At 40.8% G+C, this 22,301-nt stretch overlaps 1 protein-coding gene across 2 annotated transcripts in view; it reads left to right on the top strand.

Annotated features, from left to right (window-relative positions):
• hibadha (3-hydroxyisobutyrate dehydrogenase a) overlaps positions 1 to 22,301 on the top strand; it is a 99,510-nt gene that overhangs the window by 46,049 nt on the left and 31,160 nt on the right. For both annotated transcript variants that reach the window (XM_061882453.1, XM_061882454.1), the window contains exon 7: positions 19,299 to 19,455. In XM_061882453.1, coding sequence (XP_061738437.1) covers positions 19,299 to 19,455 — 157 coding nt within the window. The remainder of the gene's footprint in view (positions 1 to 19,298; positions 19,456 to 22,301) is intronic.

The raw sequence follows: 22,301 nt of genomic DNA, 5'->3' as shown, positions 1-22,301 counted from the left end.
CGCTGCAACAATTAGCATTAGGGTTGCATGATAAAGTCCACAATGTCAACGTGGACCTGGTCGGGCCTCTCCCATCTTTACGCAGCTGAACATACCTCCCTACGATGGTCGACAGGATCATCCGCTGGCCGATCACACTTTAACGTCAGCCACCTCGGCAGAGGTGGCGTGGGCGTTCATTGGTACGTGTGTTGCCCGCTTCGGTACCCCGTCAGACATATCATCCGACCGGGGTTCTCAGTTCACTTCTGAGCTCTGGGCTGCTGTGGTGGAGAGCTTGGGAATGAAACTCCACCACACGACGATGTGTCACCCACAGGCCAATGGTATGTGTGAGCGGTTTCACCGATCCATGAAGGCAGCGCTCAGGGCGTGCCTAAAAGACAGCACTTGAGTAGAAAAACTCCCTTGGATGAAGCTGGGGCTTCGGATTGCGGTCTTCCTATGCAGAGTTGGTGTATGGCCAGCCTTTGCGAGTGCCAAGTGACTTGGTGACCAAAGGGTTTGCCCCCATCCCCACTTCTCAACACGGCCTTACGCCGTCTCATAATCCTGCTTCCCTGCAAAGAGCGACATTTATTTATGTACGCCACGATGCCCACCGCAGCCCCCTTCAGCCTCCCAGATAGGCTATTTCGCGTCCAGAAGAGCTACATTATACACCCGCCTCCTATTGTAGCCCGGAATAGTCAGGGCTGCATTGGATTCTGGGTATTTGTTCTGTTGTGTTTATAATGTGTTATGGTGCGGATGTTCTCCCAAAATGTGTTTGTCAATCTTGTTTGGTGTGGGTTCACAGTGTGGCGCATATTTGTAACAGTGTTACAGTTGTTTGTGGCCACCCTCAGTGTGACCTGTTGGCTTTTGACCAAGTATGTCTTGCAGTCACTCCCGTGGGTCTGCAGAAGCCTCATACAGTTGTGACTGGGCACACTGTTTGTATGGTGGAAAAACGAACAAGACGGCAGGTTGTAGAGGATGCTAAAGACAGTGCCATCACGGCACGCCCTCAATATTATTGTCTGGGTGAAAACTGTGAGTATGATTGCCCCGGGAGATTGTTGGGAGGGGCACTAATATTCGGGTGTTTCCCGGAAAGAACCCGAGAGATGGCAAGTATGTTGCTATAGAGGTAAAGCCATTCAAAAAAGGTGAATTCATTAAAAAGTGCATGTTAGATTTTTTTAAGAAATCTTTTCTTGCGGCCCAGCCTTACCCAGTTTCTGCATCCAGTGGCCCCAAGGTAAATTGAGTTTGAGACCCCTGCTCTAAGTTAAACCTTTTGAATGTAAACAGGGGTGGGCGGGTTGATACAAATATCGACAGTAATGATACCAGATAGAGTATCAGTATAGTACAGCGATTAGATCAAGGTTTTTTATTGTCATAAAATATTTTTTAGTAGTTATTGTTTAGAATCTCAGGAAATAAGAACCAATAGTAGTTTAGTAATTTTGCACTACTGACTTTTTCTACCCATTTTGTATTTTATTGATGTAATAAAAGGGGATACGGAAATAATTGTAATATTAATTGCTAGTCTAAATACAGTCGTGATCAAATATTAATCATTTAACGATCCTGAAAATGTGAAGTATGACTACTAGTGTGACCAATACTGCCCCTGTAACTACTTGGTATGAGTGGGTCGATACCCAAAGTAGTATCGCCCAGAACTCATGAGAAATATCCAAACAACAGAAAAATAAATGCGGAGTACATTTTAACAGAAGTGTGGAAAGAATAGTGTTACAGCAGAAAGGAAGCAGCTAGGAATGGTAAATTGATCAAGCATTACGATTGAATATGACTCGATATGTTACCGGATACTCAATTAGGATTCTTTGTAACCCGCTTGAAATATGCCTTATTATAGTACATATGTGTACACATGAGTTTATTTTCTGGAAGTGCAAAGGAGGTCACCATGGTCCCCAGGAGAAAAAGATGGATGAGGGGGTGGAGTCACTGTCTCTCATTTACATCTGCTGATTGAGAGCTCACCCAGACCCTGTCACTGGACACCACCCACTTAAGACCTTACTTTAGGGGACTGCTGATAGGACAGTGAGTCAGATGAGTTTCTAGATGTATAAAATAATGTCGCTGAAGAATCGTCATTATTCAGACGTAGGGAATGAAATGTTCGTAGTGAGTTATCTCCCATGGCCAGGAAAGGACGGCGTAAATTATTAAGCATCTAAATATCCCCCTTGTCAAGCGCTTCCTGCCTTCATCGTGTTAATATTAGGTGTTTTTTACGGCTTTAGCGACTTAAATGCCACGGCGCACCTGCTTTTAGTGTGCGTGCACGCGGGCCGAGTGCAGCTGCGCTAGTGCGGCTGATTTATCCATGCTGAGACAGAAGAGAAAATTGGCATGAGCAGTTGCACATAAATCCCATCGCTGGGCCGCAGAAATATGGAGGCATTAAGGGAGCAACATGGATTTACACACCGCCATGCTGCGCAAACACACACACACTTCTTTATCTTTATAATACCTTCATAAAGCCCATCAATATGACTGATTGTTTACATATTTAAAAGCTCTTCAAGAGATCACTGATGCTTCCTTACAGGCTTCGACATTGTTAACACAGAACTAAATTGTTCCACGTTTCCAGAAAGTTAAGGACCAGCGGGGAACATTATTATTTTGAGAAGCAGTTTGTTGTCGGTCTATTTCTTTTATTAGCTCGACTTTTCTGAAGAAAACAGTCCTGGTATGCGAAACATAGGAATGTCCTTTAAATGGTAAATGGGTTATACCTGTATAGCGCTTATCACCTTTTTTTAAGGATTTCAAAGCGCTTTGACACTATTTCCACATTCACCCATCCACACACACATTCACAAACTGATGGCGGAAGCTGCCATGCAAGGCGCTAACCACGACCCATCAGAATCAAGGGTTAATTGTCTTGCTCAAGGACACAACAGACGTGACTAGGATGGTAGACGGTGGGGATTGAACCAGGAACCCTCCGGTTACTGGCACAGCGACTCTCCTGACTGCGCCACGTCATCCCCTTTATTAGGTTAAAATGTAAATACAAGGGTCTTCAAATGTTTGTACACCCTAGGGATTTTTCAATCAGGGTTTTAGGCTGCCGATTCTGATACAGATCGTCCATGAGTGAGATCAGCTGAACACAATACCGATCACACTTTAACAATATCAGCACAATATTCACACGAGCTCCTTATTTGAGCAAAGCAAATTCAAAAAGCAGAAATTAATATCTACTACCCTTTAAAATACTTAGCTTTTTGCCCTCAAAGTCCTTAGCGGTTAGCTTAGCTATTACCGTGCCCTCTGTTTGTAATATGTTTAACCAGGATTTGGCGATATACGATATTACCGATATAGGTTTGGGCTTATACTATCGTCTCATCGCGATAATGCTAGTTGATAACACATTCGAGCTGTGTCGCGCACATTTGACAGTGACACGAAAAAAAATGTGTTCTCAATGTGCAGTAGCATCCTTACCAGTGAGCTATCAACCCTCCACAGCGCAAAGTCTCCATGGCATCCAATAAACTGTTTCCTACAAGTACCATTATCACTGGAAGATGACGAATGACTAAACATGCAACACTGAACACTGTCGTAGGATATGTTAACCGCTAAGCGAGAGCTCTTGAGTGTAAACGTGGGCGGATTGTTACAAATATCGACCGTAACGATACCAAGTGTGGAATCAGTGCATACATTTGTCGATACTATAGTGATTAGATCAAAAGTTTTTAATCATCAAAAAACATTTCAGCATTTGTAGTATCGGCCAAAACTTATGTAAAATATCTGAAAAACGAAGAATACGTGTTCAATACATTTAAACAGAAGTGTTGATAAAACCATGTTGCAGTAACCAGATATTAACCATCCATCCATCCATGACAAAATGTTATAACTGGAAATGACGCATCATACGTCAGCAGCCAAATTAGGAGCCCTTGTAACCCGTTTTAAAATGGTTCCATTCATCGTGATATATGTCGTTATCGCACGAGGCTACGATACCTATCACTATATACTTTTTAGGTCATGTTGTTCAACTCTGTTTCACCTCGTCCTCCAGTGAGAATGTACATAAGATCAGGGCTAGGCGATATGGCCTTTTTTTAATATCTCAATATTTTTAGGCCATGTCACGATACACGATGTATATCTCGATATTTTGCCTTAGCTTTGAATGAACACTTGATGCATATAATCACAGCAGTAGGATGATTCTATGTGTCTACATTGGGAAGTGAAGTATATTTATATAGCACTTTTCTCTTGTGACTCAAAGCGCTTTACATAGTGAAAACCAATATCTAAGTTACAGTTAAACCAGTGTGGGTGGCACTGGGAGCAGGTGGGTAAAGTGTCTTGCCCAAGGACACAACGGCAGTGACTAGGATGGTGGAAGCGGGAATCGAACCTGAAACCCTCAAGTTGCTGGCACGGCCACTTTACCAACTGAGCTATGCCGCCCCATTAAATCATTGTTGTTCTTACTGCATTAATATATGCTCATTTTAAACTTTCATGCAGAGAGGTATATCACAACTAAGTCAATTGACCAAACAGTATTTATTAAACAGTTATTAAGCAGTGGCACAAACATTCATTTAAATTCCAAAACACAAAGTATAAGATGGTCAAACTTTGTAAAACAAGCTATTAGTGCACTTTAGATGAATTATCAAAACAACACTAAATTAAAGTGCACTTTTTGTACAGAACACCACTACAATAGTTTAAAACAAATAAAGTGCACTTTTGTGCATGATGTCACAATATATTTCAATAATTGTCAAATAAAAATGAGCTGCATAATAGGAAATCAAATAGCGTTAGTCCTTCACTATGTGGTAGGTTCCTGCGGACTATTTTTTTTATACGGTGTTGATGTAGAAATGGTTGCCTTGACATTTTGTTGGTGTGGCACCGAATGGAGATGTTGACATGCGGAGTTTCAAACACTCTTCATTCTCTAGCGGGGGACTTTTCTAATGTTACATATTAGCAGTAATGCTATTTTTTGTAACAATGCTTTTGCCCCGCACTTGACAAATTATAGTTGTCTGTTCGACATATTCCCACTTGACACCAAACCACCGCCAGACGATGAACCCCCTGCTGTTTTTCTTGAGAATTAGTTTTTCTTTCATTTGTTACCAGATTCGCACCTTCTTTCCCTCGTATTACCACTTACACAACAGTTAATGTTGCCCATGCAGCTACCTCTCTGCTCCGCGAGGGCGTATGCGTCTGTGACTTATGTAAGAAGGTGCGCTTGTTTTTATGTCTCCGTGAGGAGGGACAAGAAAGAGTGGGAAGAGCCTGCAGTGTAATGCCCGCAGCTAAAAGCAACTGCGTGAGATAGATAGATAGTACTTTATTGATTCCTTCAGGAGATTTCCTTCAGGAAAATAAAAATTCCAGCATTAGTGTACAGAGTTGAGATCAATTTAAAAAGTAAAAGGTGAATAATGGGGGTATAAATGGAAACAAAATAAAAAAATATTACAATAAGAATAAAAATGAAAAGCAACAATGGGAATAAAAATATAACAGTAACATAAGAATATAACAAGCGAAACTAGGCAGTAGTGACCATGTTATGAAAAAACTATCGCACTGTTATTGTTTTGCATCCCCTGTTATCTTAGTACTTCCCACCCCTCCCCAGAGAGGAGTTGTACAGTCTAATGGCATGTGGGACAAAGGAGTTTTTTTAGTCTAGAACATGTACTTGAATATTACGATATAGTCATTATCTATATCGCACAGAGACAAACCTGCGATATATCGCCTAGGCTTACATAAGATATTAAGAAACGCAGTCCAATTTAGGTGATTATTAGCTCAGTGGAGTGGCACCACACCTTGATTGGAGACACATAGTAAACTGCTATACGCTTGTCCACTGGAGGACTAAAAATCAAAACAGAGGATTTGAAATGGCGATCAGGCACTTTTTCACAAAAATCAGCCGATACTGACCGACAGGCACAGGCTTAGTTGACACTGGTTCAAGTTCCTCTATACCAGTGGTTCTCAACCTCTTTTCAGTGATGTTCCCCTTGGCATACCTTCAAGTAACCCCAAGGGTACGCGTACCCTCATTTGAGAACCACTGCTCTATACAAGAAAAGCACAGTAGTGTTTTTAGGAATCTGCTGCAAGTTTGCTCCCAGTTTTGGAAGCCAACCTTGTCTTACACCTGCTTAATACAAGCCAAAATAAGATGTTGTCATGCAAGACTTGGCTAATAGAGCCAGCTTTCCCTGTCCCACAGGCACACACTTTTTCTCTGTCTCGCACACACACTTTTCAGGGAGCTAATTTGTCGATCTCAGATGGCGGCTCGGGCCGTCTCCACCGGAGCATGACGTTCTCCGAGCGCAAAGGACGGGCCACGCATGACAATTACCAGCGCACACACAAGCGCCATCCCTATTTGTGCTACATCCTTCCATTTTATTCTCCTCTTTTTAATCCCTCATTTGCGCTTAAAGTCATTTGTGCATGTATTTGGCGTCAGGGAAGAGGAAGGGTTATATATACTGTTAGGCCTGCGGGGAAATATAGAGTGGCAAAAAGAGGATTTTAATGATGTACATGGACCTGAGAGAGGAGGATTTATTTGCGCTACTGTGCTAGCTTGCGCACACAGTGCAGGTCATTTTGAAAAGGTCACGACACACACACACATTTCCTGTTAAGAGGAATTAAATCTCCCTTTCGCCGGCGCCCAAATTAATCGATTAGAGCTTATAAATGTGCACGTCGCCCCTCTAAATGATACTATTAAAGCTTGTGTGCGCTCATTACCTCTTTAGTGTGCTAATAAACAGGAGTGGGCATGGCATGAGGATGAGGAGCTAATTGCAGTGAAACCGACATTATCAGTGCTGCAAACGAAACCCACCTGCTAACCCATAAACACCCTTTTTTTCCTGTTGGCTTCCATGCCGACACATTTCTTTAATCCAACGCGTCTGTGTGACGATGTCAGTCTTGTTAAAGCGTGACATGTCGCCTTCGCCACGCAAATTACCACGAGCGAGGAAACACTCGGAGTGGTAACGTGTGTGTTTGAGATGGAAATCCATTGATTTATCGTTAACAGAGGACAACAGCTCGCCGTCAGCGTCTGCGCTCGCCATAACAAATGATCTGCGCGCTCGGACGCGCTTTATTGTAGCCCGGCCCGTAACCTTTTCAGCTGCTGACCCGGAACACAGGGAGGGGCCGCGTGGGAGGGAGGGAAGGGGGGCGATGTCGAACATATGTCCCCTTGTGGAAAGGAGGCTGACTCTGAAAAAGCCATCACAGGCAAAACGTCACCGATGCTACGTTTCCAAATCAGAGGGTTTATAAAGAAACAAAAGAGACATGGAGGGAGAGAGACATAAATGCAACATTAATTAGTTGCTAATAAAAAGCGATTGGCAGAATGAGAGGCAGGTGGAAGGAGGGCGGCTGTGAGGACGTGTGACGGTTTAACAGTCACATTGAGAGCGGAGCCCATTTAAAGGGCCAGTAAGTAACACTGGCTGGCCTTTTTTAATGGCGTACATTCACGACACCGGCAGTGACAGACGCTGGAGTTACACCCGCTCCACTGTACGCCAGCCGACAGGGGCGCACGTCCAAGACACACGCCGCTTCACCAAACACAAAATGCAACACAGGGATAAAAACAATGGAAGTACGGCGAAACCGGACGCTTTGACGCGTTCCAGTTGTAGTGGGAAGTCGGTATTTGAGTTTCTCAACGGAAACCCCTCGAGTGGGCTTCAAAGAGGGCTGCTCTGAAGGTGAACTGTAGGGCTTAAAAGGCCAGGTTACTGCAGGTAGGGCTGGACGATATCGACGAAAAAGTATATCTCGATTAGGGCTGGACGATATGGCCTTTTATTAATATTTCAATATTTTTTATGTCACGATAAACGATGTATATCACGATATTTTGCCTTAGCCTAGGGCTGGGCGATATATTGATATACACTATATATCGTGGGTTTGTCTCTGTGCGATATAGAAAATGACTATATCGTGATATTCGAGTATACGTTCTCACGCAGTTGCTTTTAGCTGCAGGCATTACACTACAGGCTCTTCACACTCTTTCCTGTCTCTCCTTCTCACAGACAAGCAGGCTCACCTTCTTACACACGTCACATACTGTCACGTCATACGTCACATACCTATACGCCCTCGCGGAGCAGAGAGGTAGCAGCGTGGGTAACGTTAGCTGTGATGCTAGCAGAGCCGTGCGAGTGGTAATACGAGAGAAAGAAGGTGCGAATGAAGGAAGAATTAACCCCCTAGAAAAACAGCGGGGAGTCCATCGTCTGGCGGTGGTTTGGCTTCAAGTGGGAATATGTCGAACAGACAACCGTAATAAGTCAAGCATGCGGCACAAGCGTTGCTATAAAAAGTAGCATCACTGCTAACATGTAGCATCATTTGAAAAGTCACCTGCTAGAGAATGAAGAGAATTTCATAACGTCCGTAGTAACCTTCCACATAGCGAAGGACGAATACTATTTGATTTTCTATTATGCAGCTCATTTTTATTTGACACTTAAAATGTCTCTGACAATCTTGCACTTTCTGTTTTGGAAATGACATGAACGTTTGTGCCACTGCTTAATAACTGTTTAATAATATCAGTTTTGGTCAATTGACTTAAAGGCCTACTGAAACCCACTACTACCGACCACGCAGTCTGATAGTTTATATATCAATTATGAAATCTTAACATTGCAACACATGCTAATGCAGCCTTTTTAGTTTACTAAATTGCAATTTTAAATTGCCCGCAAAGTGGCCTGTTGAAAACGTTGCGGTATGATGACGTGTGCGTTTGACGTCTCGGGTTGTAGCGGACATTTTTTTCCAGCCCGATCCAAGCTATAAGTAGTCTGCTTTAATCGCATAATTACACAGTAATCTGGACGTCTGTTTTGCTGAATCTTTTGCAATTTGTTCAATTATTAATGGAGACGTCAAAGTAGAAAGATGTAGGTGGGAAGCGGTGTATTGCGGCTGCCTTTAGCCACACAAACACAGCCGGTGTTTCCTTGTTTAAAATTCCCAAAGGTGAAGCTTTACTATGTAACAGAGCGGTCAAGCGAACATGGTTCCCGACCACATGTCAACCGGTAGGTTTCTGTGAGAAAATTGTGGTAATAAGTCGGCTCTTACGGTAGTTATGAGCGGAGCTTGCATCCCCCTGCAGCTGCTGCGGACTATTACCTCCTCCCACCGGAGAAACTAGCGGTCACCACACCCGTGGCCACACCACTCCGACTTTCAGGTACCATATAATCTCACTAAAACACTAATAACACAATAAGCAGATAAGGGATTTTCCAGAATTATCTTAGTAAATGTGTCTAATAACATCTGAATCGCTCCCACTGTCCTCGCCTTTTCTTTTTAACTTTTTTTAATTTTTTACTTTTTTCAAAAAAATTTCTTGTCCTTCACTATCCTCATCCACGAATATTTCATCCCCGCTCAAATTAATGGAAAAATTGTCGCTTTCTCCGTCCAAATCGCTCTAGCTGCTGGTGTCTATGATTGTAAACAATGTGAGGATGTGAGGAGCTCTACAACCCGTGACGTCACGCGCACATCGTCTGCTACTTCCGATAAAGGCAAGGCTTTTTTATTAGCGACCTAAAGGAGCGAACTTTATCGTCAATGTTCTCTACTAAATCCCTTCAGCAAAAATATGGCAATATCGCTAAATGATCAAGTATGACACATAGATTGGACCTGCTATCCCCGTTTGAATAAGAAAATCTAATTTCAGTAGGCCTTTAATTGTGATTTCCTTCTCTGAATGAATGTTTAAAAGTAACATATATTAATGCAGTATGAACAAGAATGTTTTGTTGTATACACATAGAATCATCATACTGCTGTGATTATATGTATCAAGTGTTCATTCAAGGCCAAGGCAAAATATTGAGATATATATCGTATATCGCGATAGGCCTAAAAATATTAAAATAATTAAAAAAAGGCCATATCGCCCAGCCCTACCTTAGCCTTGAATGAACTCTTGATGCATATAATCACAGCAGTATGATGATTCTGTGTCTACATTTAAACATTGTTGTTCATACTGCATTAATACTGTATATGCTCATTTTAAACTTTCATGCAGAGGGAAATCACAAGTCAATTTTGCAAAACTGTATTTATTAAACGGCAGCAAAAACATTCATGTAATTTCTATCCATCCATTTACAACCGCTTGTCCCTTTTGGGGTTGTGGGAGGTCGCTGGAGCCTATCTCATCTGCATTCGGGCGTTAGGCGTGGTACACCTTGGACAAGTCGCCACCTCAATTTCCAAAACAGAAAGTGCAAGATTGTCAGAGACATTTTAAAACAAGCTATTAGTGCACTTTTGTGCAGGATGTCACTAAGATGACGTATCAAAACAACACTAAATTAAAGTGCACTTTTTGTAAAGAACTCCACAGTAATAGTTACAAACAAATAAAGTGCACTTTTGTGCTCGATGTCACACAAGACATTTCAAAAACTGTCAGAAAAATGAGCTGCATAATAAAAAAACAAATAGAGTATGTCCTTCATTCTGTGGTAAGTTCCTGCTGACGTTATCTCCTTCTATTGTTGATTTTTTTTATTCATACGGTGTTGATCTGGAAATTGTTGCTTTGGCATTTTGTGTGTGTGGCATGAAAAGAAGATGTTGACATGGAGTTGCAAGCACTCTTCATTTTCTAGCGGGATACTTTTCAAATGATGCCATAAATTAGCAGTAATGCTACTTTTTGTAGCAACGCTTTTGCCGCATAGATGTTGAACATATTCCCTTTTGACGCCAAACCACCGCCATTGGAATTAATTTTTCCTCCATTTGTTACCAGATTCGTACCTTCTTTCTCTCATTACCACTCGCAGCGCACCGTTAGCATCACAGCTAATGTTACCCATGTAGCTACCTCTCTGCCCAGGGAGGGCATGTGACGTTGTGTAAGAAGGTGCGCTTGTTTTAAGTCTCTGTGAGAAGGAGAGACAAGAAATAGTTGGAAACCCATGCCCGCAGCTAAAAGCAACTGTGTGAGAACGTATACTCGAATTTCACGATATATTCATTTTCTAAATCGCATAGAGACAAACCCGTGATAGATCAAATATATCGATATATTGCTCTATATATTTCTGTCTAAACTCTATTTCGATATATATCTCGATATATTTTCCGGTGAAAGTATACATGTAAAGATATTCATTTTTGAGCAATATTCCCTGAAATTGAAATGAATGACAACTGTAGCAGTGGCACTTTTATTAACCCAGTTAGTCAAGGTGGGTATTTACAGCACAGAAAATAAACTTTTTCAGTAGTACATAATTACATAGTATAAATACAAGAGAAAAATATTCTTTCTACCTAAAATAAATAACATAGCTGTGCAAATACAACATGTATCAAATACATTTGTAGGCAGGCACTTTTTAATTCCCAATCGACGATGTAATGGACGGTAATGGTTCTATGGTCCTACTAGAAGTGGTCAGCGCAAAGTAAGTGACTTTACTTAATTATGCGGTTATGATCTTCTTACTTTGTCGTACAAACACCCTTTCCATATGAGTTGGGAAATTGTGTTACATGTAAATATAAACGGAATGCAATGATTTGCAAATCCTTTTTAACCCATATTCAATTGAATGCAAAACATAGACAAGATATTTGATGTTCAAACTCATAAACTTTATTTTATTTTTTTTTCAAATAATAAATAACTTAGAATTTCATGGCTGCAACACATGCCAAAGTAGTTGGGAAAGGGCATGTTCACCACTGTGTTAAATCACCTTTTCTTTTAACAACACTCAATAAACGTTTGGGAACTGAGGAAACTAATTGTTGAAGCTTTGAAAGTGGAATTCTTTCTCATTCTTGATTTATGTATAGCTTCAGTCGTTCAACAGTCCGGGGTCTCCGCTGTCGTATTTTACGCTTCATAATGCCCCACACATTTTCGATGGGCGACAGGTCTGGACTGCAGGCGGGCCAGGATAGTACCCGCACTCTTTTTTTACGAAGCCACGCTGTTGTAACACGTGCTGAATGTGGCTTGGTATTGTCTTGCTGAAATAAGCAGGGGCGTCCATGAAAAAGACGGCGCTTAAATGGCAGCATGTGTGGTTCCAAAACCTGTATTTACCTTTCAGCATTAACGGTGCCTGGCTTCACGGTGACAGAGGGGTTAGTGCGTCTGCTTCACAATACGAAGGTCCTGCAGTCCTGGGTTCAAATCCAGGCTCGGGATCTTTCTGTGTGGAGTTTGCATGTTCTCCCCGTGAATGCGTGGGTTCCCTCCGGGTACTCCGGCTTCCTACCACTTCCAAAAACATGCACCTGGGGATAGGTTGATTGGCAACACTAAATTGGCCCTAGTGTGTGAATGTGAGTGTGAATGTTGTCTGTCTATCTGTGTTGGCCCTGCAATGAGGTGGCGACTTGTCCAGGGTGTACCCCGCCATCCGCCCGATTGTAGCTGAGATAGGCGCCAGCGCCCCCTGCGACCCCAAAGGGAATAAGCGGTAGGAAATGGATGGATGGGCATTAACGGTGCCTTCACAGATGTGTAAGTTACCAATGCCTTGGGCACTAATGCACCCCCATACCATCACAGATGCTGGCTTTTGAACTTTGCGTCGATAACAGTCTGGATGGTTTGCTTCCCCTTTGGTCCGCATGACACGATGTTGAATATTTCCAAAAACAATTTGGAAATGTGGACTCGTCAAACCACAGAACACTTTTCCACTTTGCACCAGTCCATCTTAGAAGCCGGCGGCGTTTCTGGATGGTGTTGATAAATGGCTTTCGCTTTGCATAGTAGAGCTTTAACTTGCACTTACAGATGTAGCGACCAACTGTATTTAATGACAGTGGTTTTCTGAAGTGTTCCTGAGCCAATGTGGTGATAACCTTTAGAGATAGATGTCTGTTTTTGATACAGTGTCGTCTGAGGGATCGAAGGTCCCGATCATTCAATGTTGGTTTCCAGCCATGCCGCTTACGTGGAGTGGTTTCTCCAGATTCTCTGAACCTTTGGATGATATTATTGACCGTAGATGTTGAAATCCCTAAATTTCTTGCAATTGCACTTTGAGAAACATTGTTCTTAAACTCTTTGACTATTTGCTCACGCAATTGTGGATAAAGGGGTGACCCTCGCCCCATCCTTGTTTGTGATTTACTTAGCATTTCATGGAAGCTGTTTTTGTACCCAATCATGGCACCCACCTGTTCCCAATTAGCCTGCACATCTGTGGGATGTTCCAAATAAGTGTTTTATGAGCATTCCTAAACTTTATCAGTATTTATTGCCACCTTTCCCAACTTCTTTGTCTCTTGTTGCTGGCATCAAATTCTAAAGTTAATGATTATTTGCAAAAAAAAAAATGTTTATCAGTTTGAACATCAAATATGTTGTCTTTGTAGCATATTCAACTGAATATGGGTTGAAAATTATTTGCAAATCATTGTATTCCGTTTATATTTACATCTAACACAATTTCCCAACTCATATGGAAACGGGGTTCGTACATTTCGCTTGAAAATTCCCTGTCTGACTTCCCTTCCTGGTTTGACGACCCGCCCTATCTGCGGTATGGCGTAGTGCACGGGTCACCAACGCGGTGCCCGCGGGCACCAAGTAGCCCGTAAGGACCAGATAAGGTAGCCCACTGGCCTGTTCTAAAAATAGCTCAAATAGCAGCACTTACCAGTGAGCTGCCTCAATTTTTTTTAATTTTATGTACTTACTAGCAAGCTGGTCTCGCTTTACTCGACATTTTTAATTCTAAGATAGACAAAACTCAAATAAAATTTTTAAATCAGCGAAAATATTTTAAAGACTTGGTCTTCACTTGTTTAAATAAATTCATTTAATTTTTTACTTTGCTTCTTATAACTTTCAGGAAGACAATTTTTGAGAAAAAATGCAACCTTTTAGGATTTTATACACATATACCTTTTTACCTTTTAAATTCTTTCCTCTTCTTTCCTGACAATTTAAATCAATGTTCAAGTAAATGTATATTTTTTATTGTAAAGAATAATAAATACATTTTAATTTAATTCTTCATTTTATCTTATGTTTTTTCGACAAAGAATATTTGTGAAATATTTCTTAAAACTTATTATGATTAAAATTCCAAAAAATTATTCTGGCAAATCTAGAAAATCTTTAGAATCAAATTTAAATCTTATTTCAAAGTCTTTTGAATTTCTTTTAAAATGTTGGTTCTGGAAAATCTAGAAGAAATAATAATTTGTCTTTGTTAGAAATATAGCTTGGTCCAATTTGTTATATATTCTGACAAAGTGCAGATTGGATTTTAAACATGTCATCAAAATTGTAAAATGTATCTTAATTAGGAAAAATTACTAATGATGTTCCATAAATTATTTTTTTTATTTTTTCAAAAAGATTCGAATTAGCTCGTTTTTCTTTTCATTTTTTTTGGTTGAATTTTGAATTTTAAAGAGTCGAAATTGAAGATAAACTATGTTTCAAAATTTAATTTTCTTTTTTTTCCTCTTTTAAACCGTTCAATGAAGTGTTTTTTTCATCATTTATTCCCTACAAAAAACCTTCTGTAAAAGGAAAAAAAATGTACGACGGAATGACAGACAGAAATACCCATTTTTTTAATATATATAGATTTATTTATTAAAGGTAAATTGAGCAAATTGGTTATTTCTGGCAATTTATTTAAGTGTGTATCAAACTGGTTGGTAGCCCTTTGCATTAATCAGTACCCAAGAAGTAGCTCTTGGTTTCAAAAAGGTTGGTGACCACTGGCGTAGTGGATAGAGCGGCCTTGCCAGAAACCTCAGGGTTGCAGGTCCGCTCCCCGCCTCTTGACATCCAAGCCTCTGCCGTTGTGTCCTTGGGCAGGACAATTCACCCTTGCCCCTGGTGCCGCTCACACTGGTGAATGAATGATGAATGAATGATAGGTGGTGGTCGGAGGGGTGGTGGCCGGAGGGGCTCTGGTCATGCTCCCTCCACCCCAGCAGACGATGGTGTGGAACACCGCAGAGGCCACCACAGTGTATATGTTTCTTTTAGTTTTTATTCATAGCTGTATGTAGAAGTGTCTGGTTGCATCAGCTATGCTATTTTAACGTCCTTTGTCTTTTTTGATGTTTGATGTTTCCCTCTTACACACAAGTAAGAGGGATGTGGCTATGAGTTGTTTTTTTCCTTTGGCCTCAGTCTGGACCCCCTCTCGAGGGGCCCAGGCTTAGACCGATTTTTTAATTTTATTTTTTATTTTTTTCTCCCATTCCCTCCTCTTGTTTAACTTTATGTATCTCACCTTTTTTGTAAGGGTCGCCGCAAGTTGGCAGACCCGTCAGCGATCCTGTTCTGTCTCCCTAAAATGTTTGTCTGACCTTGAATGGGATTGTGCTGAAAATTTAAATTTCCCCTCTGGGATTAATAAAGTGTCTGATTCTGATTCTGATGGCAGAAGTGCATTGTGGGTCATGGAATGCTAACTGCTATATGCTACTGCCGTAGCTGTTAAATTGAATCATTTTTCGTTGGCGGTAACTTATAAAAACTGAGAAGGGCTGAACAAAAATGGCACCGATAAGGAAATCATTTACTGCAGATTAAACAATATCAAATAATATTATTTATCTCATTCGCGGAAGAGACAAAGAAAATGTCAGCAATCGTCACTTACACGTCAACCAATAATAATTCGGCGGGGGAGGGCCTTGGCTGAAGTGCATTGTGGGTCATGGAATGCTATCGTCTATATGCTACTGCCGTAGCTATTAAAATGGATCATTTCATCGTTGGCGGTAATTTATAAAAACTGAGAAGGGCTGAACAAAAATGGCACCGAAAAGGAAATCATGTACTGCAGATTACAAGCTGGACGTAGTAAAATATGCAGCAGGAAACGACAAGAGGAAGCGGCGCATACCTTTGGAGTTGGCAGAGTTGTTTAGAAGCCACATCGAGGAAGAAGATTTCATCGGATTTATCGATTAGGAGTGACAGATTGTTTGGTAAACGTATAGCATGTTCTATATGTTATAGTTATTTGAATGACTCTTACCATAATATGTTACGTTACCATACCAGGCACGTTCTCAGTTGGTTTTTTATGCGTCATATATTGTACACTTATTCAGCCTGTTGTTCACTATTTTTTATTTATTTTAAATTGCCTTTCAAATGCCTATACTTGGTGTTGGATTTTATCAAATAAATTTCCCCCAAAAATGCGACTTATACTCCAGTGTGACGTATATATGTTTTTTTCCCTTCTTTATTATGCATTTTCGGCCGGTGCGATATATACTCCGGAGCGATTTATAATCCAAAAAATACGATAATTTCTGATATTGCATTTTAAAGCTCTTATCGGCAGGCTGATATTTTTAGACATCTCTATTTTCAAAGATTTTTAAATTTTCCTGAAATTCCCACATTTCCGGGAAATCCCCATTCAAATGAATGAACATATTCATAGTTCTACAATGACCTGAATTCTCGAAATTTTGCGCCATTTTTAAACCCGATTCCGACCTTTCAACCATCCACCTACACTACTCATCTGATATATTGAACGCAAAACATTTTTTCCCTTTGCAAAAATTCCCGGTTTTAACACAATTTTCTCCCCATTTACAATGAATGGGCATTATACAATCTACTGCATAGCCCACACTATCCGATTTGAACCGTTCCAATATCAACATACTCCGCTCGCCCTGCCATACAAGCCAGCATGTTTGCCGAAATGACCAGGAATTTTCTCCCCATTGACAATGAATGGGCAACATACAAACCCATATGCCACTTTTCTCAAGCGATTGTAATCATTAAAAACATCCACACACTCCACCCACTCTGGAAAATCAAGCATTTCACTTCCACTCACAGGTATCGGCGGTTCGGCAACTTGCGCACATCGGGCATTCACACGCCATTCCTACCGGAGTTGCAAATTTTAGTTGAGTTGTTTTCTTCGTGTTACATGTGTTTTAGGGGTTTGCGTGTGCTTGGCTTAGCATCTCCGTTCTAGTCGTTGAGACATGCATTAAAAAAAAAGAGCAGTGACAGTGAGGTTTATGGCTCCCCAGTGCTGCTTAAACCACTTCACCCCCTCCACTTTTTTTCCACGAGAAAAGGATGATGAAGGATAGACATGCTGCTAAACATCAATACTGCATTAGCCAGCGTTACAAAGCCTTCAGCTATTAACGCTGAGGAATGGTCGCAGCCGGGCGCCAGGTTCAACGGGGGTCATCTGACGCCCTCCATCTTTCTCCATCTTTTACTTCCCATTGCCTCGCTCAGTCTTGCATCATCCCTTATCCGTTTGATTTGTGTCGCACTACATAGTCTCATAGAAAGATTTGTCTGTTAGTTGTCACACTTTCTCCACACCACAAGGGTGCCATCACCCCAATTGTGATATGCAAACTTTCGAAGCTCACCTGTGTAGTCTTCTCTGGAGTAACGGTTGAACTTGAGGTGAGGACTTTTCATGTCCTCAGTATTTGTCTTCTTGGCTTTTTAAAACGGCTTTGTTACAAACCAGTTGTTAGCCTTAAAAAGAGTGTAGTAAAAGCTATATTGTTTAGATTCTTAGCTAGCTAGCTCTTCTTGATGCTGGTAAGAAGTTCAATGTGGGCTGTGCTGTCACATTTACTGCTAGAAAAGCTTTTGTTTGTAACCCAATTTCAGCCTTTAATACAGTGGTACCTCAACTTGAGACTGTTTTGAGATAAGAGCTGTCTCTCGGCTAGTTGTCATCAAACATCTAAAGATGGGGTTTCTGGCTCTTTTTGTGCAAAAATGCATTAAATTTTGTATTTGTCAACTTGTCAATGCAATTCAACTGCTTAAAAACACTAAGTGGCTCCCAACCCCATTGTTTGTGGCCACTTGGATAGTCTTTGGATCAGTTAAAAGAATGACCATTCACATATTTAATTTCCTTTCATTGTATTATTTATTTAATTCGTTTGAAATATATGCAACAACATTTAGCATGACTGAAAATGAGCAGAAAGAAGTCAAACTTATAATATAACCCAAACCCTAACCCCTATCAACATGTAATAGCAGGGACCCTGCCATTCAAAACTAGGTTGCTACATTACTAATGACTAATGTAACTATAGCTGAAAAAATAGTACAATAGCAATAGGAGAGACTATTCATCCCTGAACACCATGGAGTTCACGTAGGGGGGGGTGTATATTGTAGCGTCCCGGAAGAGTTAGTTCTGCAAGGGGTTCTGGGTATTTGTTCTGTTGTGTTTATGTTGTGTTACGGTGCGAATGTTCTCCCGAAATGTGTTTGTCAGTCTTGTTTGGTGTGGGTTCACAGTGTGGTGCATATTTGTAACAGTGTTAAAGTTGTTTATACGGCCACCCTCAGTGTGACCTGTATGGCTGGTGACCAAGTATGACTGGCATTCACTTGTGTGTGTGAAAAGCCGTAGGTATTATGTGATTGGGCCGGCACGCAAAGGCAGTGCCTTTAAGGTTTATTGGTGCTCTTTACTTCTACGTCCGTCTACCACTCCCAACAGCAGCGTTTTAAAAAGTCATAAATTTTCCTTTTTTGAAACTGATGCCGATAATTTCCCATATTACATTTTAAAGCATTTATCGGCCGATTATTATCGGACGTCTCCAGTTATTAGTGTCAAAATTGCAAATCTTTCTTGTTACATTTATCTTGTTTGCCCTTTATTCCACATTTTTAATGGTATTTTTAGAATGTGCCACAGGCCGTTAAAGAATTAACTGCTGAGCCACACTTTAGCCACTACTGCACTAGTTGTAGGCCATGTACCACTAGTGGTACATGGATCACTGATTTAGAGGGAGTTTGGCTGAGTCTGCCCTCAGTGCTGCTGGAGTGATCGCCAAGTGTAAAGAGCTGTCTGATACCGTAACATTTCACCATTGGATGTTATTTTTGGGCCACCGTTGGATTTCACAGGGGGGCGGGGGGATTGTATCTGTGCCAAAAAGCAGTGTCTTCTGTACCCGTCCTTTGAAGGACTTGACGTTTCAAGCCTGCAATGTACTTCAGTCATATGTTTTGATGATGAGCAATTCACACGTCTCCATTTTAAAGTAGTCTTTGTACAGCTTGAAAAGCAGTATCCACCAGAAATAATCTCCCAGAGTAGATCTTGTCCTGGTCCAAAAACAACTCTCCATGTCTTCCTTCCTCCCAGACTGGGTTTGGACCCCAAGCTTCTGGCAAAGATCCTCAACATGTCCTCGGGCCGCTGTTGGTCCAGTGACACGTACAACCCCGTCCCCGGCGTCATGGAGGGAGTGCCCTCCGCCAACAACTACCAGGGAGGCTTCGGAACCACGCTAATGGCCAAGGTAAAGGGCTCGTTTTCAGTTTTACTTCGGCGTGGCCCCCTAATTGTTGTACGATTTGCAAACCCAAATCTCAAAACGTGCACGTGTGATAAGATGGATTTTTTTTTTCTTTAGCTTTTCATGACGTCACCTATGAAAGCAGAGGAAAAACATAAGTAGCTTAAAATCAGAATTGGAACATTTTATGCACATCTTTGTTTGACCTGGAACAACCACCACCAAAATAAAAATAATTAAAATGTGACTATTCCAAATGTCAGCTGTCGGTGTGACCACAGGATGCAGAGAATGCAAGCAAAGTGCAGCCAGAAGGAGGGTTGTAACAATATAAAAATTTAATATCCGTTATTTTGACCAAAATTATCATAATTATGATAGTCACCATAATATTGTTAAATGTGCTTAACAAGTTCTTCTGCCTGCTCTTTGCTTGCCTTCTCTGCATCCTGTGATCGCGCCGAAATATGGTATAGTCACATTTTTATTTTGATTGGTGAAAAAAAAAAGGTCCAGGTCAGACAAATCTGACCATCATTCAAGACTAGATTGCTTAAACTGAAACCTTTTTCCCCCACCAAAATGAAAAGTGTGACTATATTTCATATAAAAAAAATTCTCATTACAGTTATGACGAAAATTATCACGATCACCATGGTATTGTTAAATGTGCTCGAAAAATTATTCTGCCTGCACTTCACTTGCCTTCTCTGCATCCTGTGATCACACCTACAGCCAACATTCGGCATAGCCGCATTTATATTCTTTTTATTTTAGTGGCATAAAAAAAAAGAGGTCCATGTCAGACAAATGTGACCAGCATCCAAGACTATATTGTTTCAGCTGAAACAATAAAATAAATTAAAGCTGCAAGCAGCGTTGGTCGGGCCCGCTTTGGCTGCTGCCTCCGCGACCCAAACCCGGATAAGCGTTAGAAGATGCATGAATAGTAGCTACTATTAGCAAACAGATAGACTTGGCAGCTCCACGTACTATCTTAACATCGACACACTGGCAAAAAAGAAATTTTTTAGGAAAATTTTGTTTTTAAGGAGTTTTTGCCAACTTCCTGTTGATTTTTGCTGAAAGAAGTGAGTGTATGAAATGTTGGTCTAAGTCAGCCCTACATACAGGTATAATTTTTTATGTCCCTACGACATTCCAAACGGAAGTTACAAGCAGTTTTGTCTGTGTTTTTCCTAGGGGGCGCTAGAGCGCAATTTTGTTTTTGTTTTTTGTTTTTTTATTAGATGGCAATTTTCGCCAGTCCTGATGTGTGTGTAAAATTTGGTGTGTTTTGAAGCATGTTAAGGGGGTCAAATTACAGCTCGGCGTTTCTGGATGTTGTTGATAAATGGCTTTCGCTTTGCATAGTAGAGCTTTAACTTGCACTTTGAAGTAATTTAAGGGGGTCAATTTACAGCTCAAAGAGGCAAAAATTACATATTTTAGGAAATTTAGCGCAGGAGTTCTTTGAAGGTGCGTAAAATCAAAACCGGAGCAGTAATCTTGATAACTTTTAATCAGAAAGGTTCAATCTCTCTCCTGTGCGAGTTTGAAGCCGACACGACAAACGCGCTCAGAGGAGATAATGTTTGAAAAAAGGTGACAGGTTTTTACAAAACTTTTGTTTTGAAGGGGTAACTGCCAACTTCCTGTTGATTTTTGCTGAAGAATTTTAATTACTAAAAGTGAGACCTACATAAAAGTTTTTGTTTCATGTGGCTCAGACATTCCTACCGGAAGTAGTTTTGTCTGTGTTTTCTTTCTAGGAGCAGTTTTTTCTTTGTTTTAAGCGCAATTTAGAGTTTGGGTTTGATTTTTTTATTATATTGCAATTTTTGCCAGCCCTGATGTGTGTGTCGAGTTTGGTGAGTTTTGAAGCATTTTAAGGGCCTCAAATTATAGCGCAAAGAGGCAAAAATTGCATTTTTAGGCAAATTTTGCTTTGAAGGGGTTTTTGCAAATTTTTGTTGATTTTTGCCCTAGAAGTTAAAATTAAGAAATGTAGGTCTAAGTCAGCCCTACATACAGGTTTTTGTTTCATGTCTCTACGACATTGCTAACGGAAGTTACAAGCAGTCTGTTTTGTTTTTTTTCCTAGGGGGGCGCTAGAGCACAATTTTGATTTTTGGGGTTGTTTTTTTTTTTTTATTAGATGGCAATTTTCGCCAGTTCTGATGTGTGTGTGAAATTTGGTGAGTTTTGAAATATGTTAAGGGGGTCAAATTACAGCTGGAAGAGGCGGCGGAACAATAAAGAATAAGACGCACAAAGAACAATAGGGTCCTCTGTCCCATTGTAAACAATAGGGACATTGCGGTCCCTAAAAATTAAAAGGATGGAAATGTGACTATATGTGATATAAAAAACATTCGCATCACAGTTATTATGACCAAAATTATCATGATTATCATATTTATCACGGTCACCATGGTATTGTTAAATGTGCTCAAAAAGTACTTCTGCCCGCACTTCACTTGCGTTCTCTGCATCCTGTGATCGTGCCTACAGCCAACATATGGCACGGTCATATTTCTATTCTTTTTATTTTGGTGGGTGAAAGGTCGGATAAATGTGACCAGCATCCAAGACTAAATGGTTTGACTGCATCCAGGCCATTTCTGATGAATTCCTCATTGCATGTTCAATTGTGTTTTATTGTTTCATCTCATTTTACTGCTCTTTTACGGACTCTGGCTGCCTGCCTCCACATTGTCAACATGTCTGAGCCGCGCTACTTTAATCTCAGGCACCAGCTGATACATTTAGTGCCCGCTTGGTATATTTCATGGTCCTTATGTTCTTTGTGGAGCATGGTCATAATAAAGGTATGGACTTCATAGCGT

The sequence above is a fragment of the Nerophis ophidion genome, linkage group LG21 (assembly GCF_033978795.1).
Source record: "Nerophis ophidion isolate RoL-2023_Sa linkage group LG21, RoL_Noph_v1.0, whole genome shotgun sequence".
Classification (NCBI taxonomy): Eukaryota; Metazoa; Chordata; class Actinopteri; order Syngnathiformes; family Syngnathidae; genus Nerophis; species Nerophis ophidion.
This window is presented reverse-complemented; position numbering and strand designations above follow the sequence as displayed.